Genomic DNA, 3,571 nt, shown 5'->3' with positions numbered 1-3,571 from the left:
TCAGGTATAATTAGCAATCGATACGGAGAGCGGCTCCCCGCACCCAGCGCGCCTCTGACGTCAGAGCCGATTAGCGCTTCTTATTGGCCCCAAATTCCCCCGGCCGCGGCTAATTACCGCCAGCCTCATGTTGATAAAGTAAAGCGCCGGCGCGCGGGCGAAGCATGTGCGGGGCCCGGGGTCCCCGTCTCCGCCGCCCGCGCGCCCCGCCGCCGCCGTGATGGACGCCCGCCTCCTGGAGCACCCGCACGCCCAGTTCGGGGGCTCGCTGGGCGGCGTGGTGGGCTTCCCCTACCCGCTGGGCCACCACCACGTGTACGAGCTGGCCGGACACCAGCTGCAGTCGGCCGCCGCCGCCGTGCCCTTCTCCATCGACGGGCTGCTGAGCGGCTCGTGCGCCGCGGCCGCCGCCTCGGTGGTCAACCCCACGCCGCTGCTGCCGGCCGCCTGCGGGGTGGGCGGCGACGGCCAGCCCTTCAAGCTGTCGGGTAGGTGCGGGGCGCCGGGCTGGGGGGAAGAGCGCGGCGGCCTCGTCGGGGTCCCCCGGCCCGGGCCGGCGGCTGAGGCGCGCGGCGCCCTGTGCGTGCCCGCAGACTCGGGGGACCCCGACAAGGAGAGCCCGGGCTGCAAGCGGCGACGCACCCGCACCAACTTCACCGGCTGGCAGCTGGAGGAGCTGGAGAAGGCGTTCAACGAGAGCCACTACCCGGACGTGTTCATGCGCGAGGCGCTGGCGCTGCGCCTGGACTTGGTCGAATCGCGCGTGCAGGTAAAGGCCGGGTCCTCCGCAGCCGCGTCCCGCCGCTGGGCACCCTTTGTTCGGCGCGGCGGATCTCGTTCCCGGGGTGTCTGCTTGGCTCCCGCCGGCTTGGGGCGGGGGCGCGTGCGCGCGCGCGTTTGTGTGTGTGTGTGTGTGTGTGTGCGCGCGCGCTGGGGCTCGGCCCGTCGCCAACACGGAGGGGGTCACGCGCGCAAAGGCCGAGCTGGCCGGGAAAGGGCCGGCGGCTGCGCCGGAGGCGGGACGCGGCGGCCGCGCGCGGTGAGGTCTCGCGGGCTGGCCCGGCTGCCTCCACGTCTCGCGCCAGGCTCCGCTTCCCGGGCCTGGCGCGAGCCCGGTCTGTTTACCTTTCGCCGGCAAAACATCCAGATGGAGTCGTCTCTACCTCTCACGTCGCGGGGGGGGGGGGGCGCGCGGCGGGAGCGGTTCGCAGCCGAGCGGGCGCGGAGAGGGAGTTCCTGCAGGCCCCGTGTGTCCTGCGCGCTTTCTTCCTCCCTTCTCCCCAGTTTGGTTTTATTTCGGAGAGGGCCCGCAGTGTTCTTTCCACGGACTCTCGGCGTCAGTTTTGTGGATTAAGAATTCACCATGATTTGTGAATAACCGAGGCTCCCTGGAGCACAGAGCCGTGTCTCGGGGGCCGGGGCGGCGCAGGGCGCGGTGCGGTTGCGCGGCGCCGGGCGCGGGGCTGGGGGAGAGCTGGCACGGCGCCTGCCTAGCGCGAGCTTCCGCCACAAGCGCCTTTTCGTTCGGTGCTCAGGCCTCCCCTGGTGACCTTCTGTGTTTGGAGAGCCTTTTATCCAATTTGTTCTAAGCGTCTTAAGCGAAGTGGAGGCTCCTTTATTTCTCCCTTAATAGGATAACGAGGAATTCTTTGTGGGAAGGTGGCCTGTAATTCACACCAAAATAACAATAATAAACTCTCAAAAAAGAAAAGAGCCCATTACAGCTTTCAGGGGTTCAGCTTAGTGTCTGGGACCTCTGGCGGGGCCGAGGGCTCCCTACCACCGAGCCGGCCTGCTATTGTGCCCAGGCTCTGGACCCTGCAACAAAGAATCCGAAGGCTCGGGCTCCCCAGGGGGGAGGGTGGTGCCGGCCAGGGCTCCTGTGCCATCACCTGGGATGTGGCTCAGGCTTGTGTGGGGCTGCTGCCCCCTCTGGTCCAGCCAGGCTCCCCAAGACAAGCCCGCAGAGCGAGGGCCAGGCCCGGGGCCTCCCTGCCTCAGGGCCCGGGCACCTGCCTTTTCCCTCCCTGCTGGCCTTCGCAGTGCCCAGGCCAAGGACTCCTGGTCCAGGAAGTCTCCCTGGGTGCCCTGGCCGGGAGGTTCCAGGAAGCCCCGGGTCGGAGGGAGGCCGCACCAGCCCCAGCCAAGCCCCTTCTGGAGGAAGAACGAACATTCCTTGTCGGGAAACCCGAAATCTGGGCTTTACAGTCTCCAGGTGTGGAGGGCAGCCGGGCCCAGTGCAGCGGTCCTCCGGCCAGGATGGCGCACGCCAGGCTGAGCTGCTTAGAACAGGCTGGGCGGTGTGGAGCCGGGCAGGGCGAAGAGGGGTCCCCACTGTCCGCCTGGTGATCAGGACCCCGATGCGCTGGGTCAGGGGCCAACACCGGCCTCGCCCAAGGAAAGGGCGGCTCCCCGGCCCCCGAGGAAGGCCCACCTGCGCCACGCCGGGGCGAAGACGCTGGCCGGAACCACAGTCCGAGGAAGGCATCGCACGGGGCCGGCTGGCCCGTCGGGGTGGGGAGGCCGCGGGCCCGCCGCAGCCCCGCAGCCTCACTGTGCCTTCCTTTGCCCTCTCCCGCTGCCCTAGGTCTGGTTCCAAAACCGCCGCGCCAAGTGGAGGAAGAAAGAGAATACCAAGAAGGGCCCGGGGAGGCCGGCGCACAACTCGCACCCGACCACGTGCAGCGGCGAGCCCATGGACCCCGAGGAGATTGCGCGCAAGGAGCTGGAGAGGATGGAGAAGAAGCAGCGCAAGCGGGAGAAGAAGCTGCTAAAGAGCCAGGGCCGCCAGCTGCACTCGCCCGGCGGCCTGTCCCTGCACAGCGCGCCCAGTTCCGACAGCGACAGCGGCGGCGGCGGCCTGTCCCCGGAGCCGCCCGAGCCGCCCGCGCCGCCGCCGCCGCCGCCCGCAGCCAAGGGCCCTGGCGCGCACGCCGCCGGCGCCGCGGGTTCCGCGCGCGCACCGCCCGGCGAGCCGCCGGCGCCCGGCACCTGTGACCCCGCCTTCTGCCCGAGCCAAAGACGCGGCGCCGGCTCGCAGCCGCGGCTAGGCCGCTCCGCGGACCAGGACGCAGCCTCGTGCGGGTCCGGGGCGGTGGCGGCGACGGCGGCGGCTGCTGCGGAGCGCGGCGCCGCGGGCCTGCCCAAGGCCAGCCCGTTCAGCGTGGAGAGCCTGCTGTCCGACTCGCCGCCGCGCCGGAAAGCGGCCCCTGCCAGTGCCGCGGCCGCGGCCGGCCTGGACTTCGCGCCGGGGCTGCCGGGCGCGCCGCGGACCCTCATCGGAAAGGGCCACTTCCTGCTCTATCCGATCACGCAGCCGCTCGGCTTCCTGGTGCCGCAGGCCGCGCTCAAAGGCGGCGCGGGCCCGGAGCCGGCGCCCAAGGACGCGCCGCCCGCACCCGCCGCGCCGCCCGCGCCGCCTGCGCAGGCTAGCTTCGGGGCCTTCTCGGTGCCCGGCGGCGCCCCGGACTCGGCCTTCGCGCGCCGCAGCCCCGACGTCGTGGCTTCCCCGGGGGCCCCGGCCCCGGCGCCCTTCCGGGACCTTGCCCCGGCCGCCGCCACCGAGGGCGCT

At 71.4% G+C, this 3,571-nt stretch overlaps 1 protein-coding gene across 1 annotated transcript in view; it reads left to right on the top strand.

Annotated features, from left to right (window-relative positions):
- Window positions 1-220: 220 nt before the first annotated feature.
- UNCX (UNC homeobox) overlaps window positions 221-3,571 on the top strand; it is a 3,546-nt gene continuing 195 nt past the window's right edge. Inside the window, exons 1-3 of the mRNA XM_062180893.1 lie at window positions 221-488; window positions 594-769; window positions 2,588-3,571. The exon at window positions 2,588-3,571 is cut by the window's right edge and continues 195 nt beyond it. Coding sequence (XP_062036877.1) covers window positions 221-488; window positions 594-769; window positions 2,588-3,571 — 1,428 coding nt within the window. The remainder of the gene's footprint in view (window positions 489-593; window positions 770-2,587) is intronic.

Source organism: Lepus europaeus, chromosome 21, assembly GCF_033115175.1.
Source record: "Lepus europaeus isolate LE1 chromosome 21, mLepTim1.pri, whole genome shotgun sequence".
In the NCBI taxonomy this organism is placed as follows: Eukaryota; Metazoa; Chordata; class Mammalia; order Lagomorpha; family Leporidae; genus Lepus; species Lepus europaeus.
Note: the sequence above shows the minus strand (reverse complement) of the source record. Positions and strands in the feature narration are given on the sequence as shown.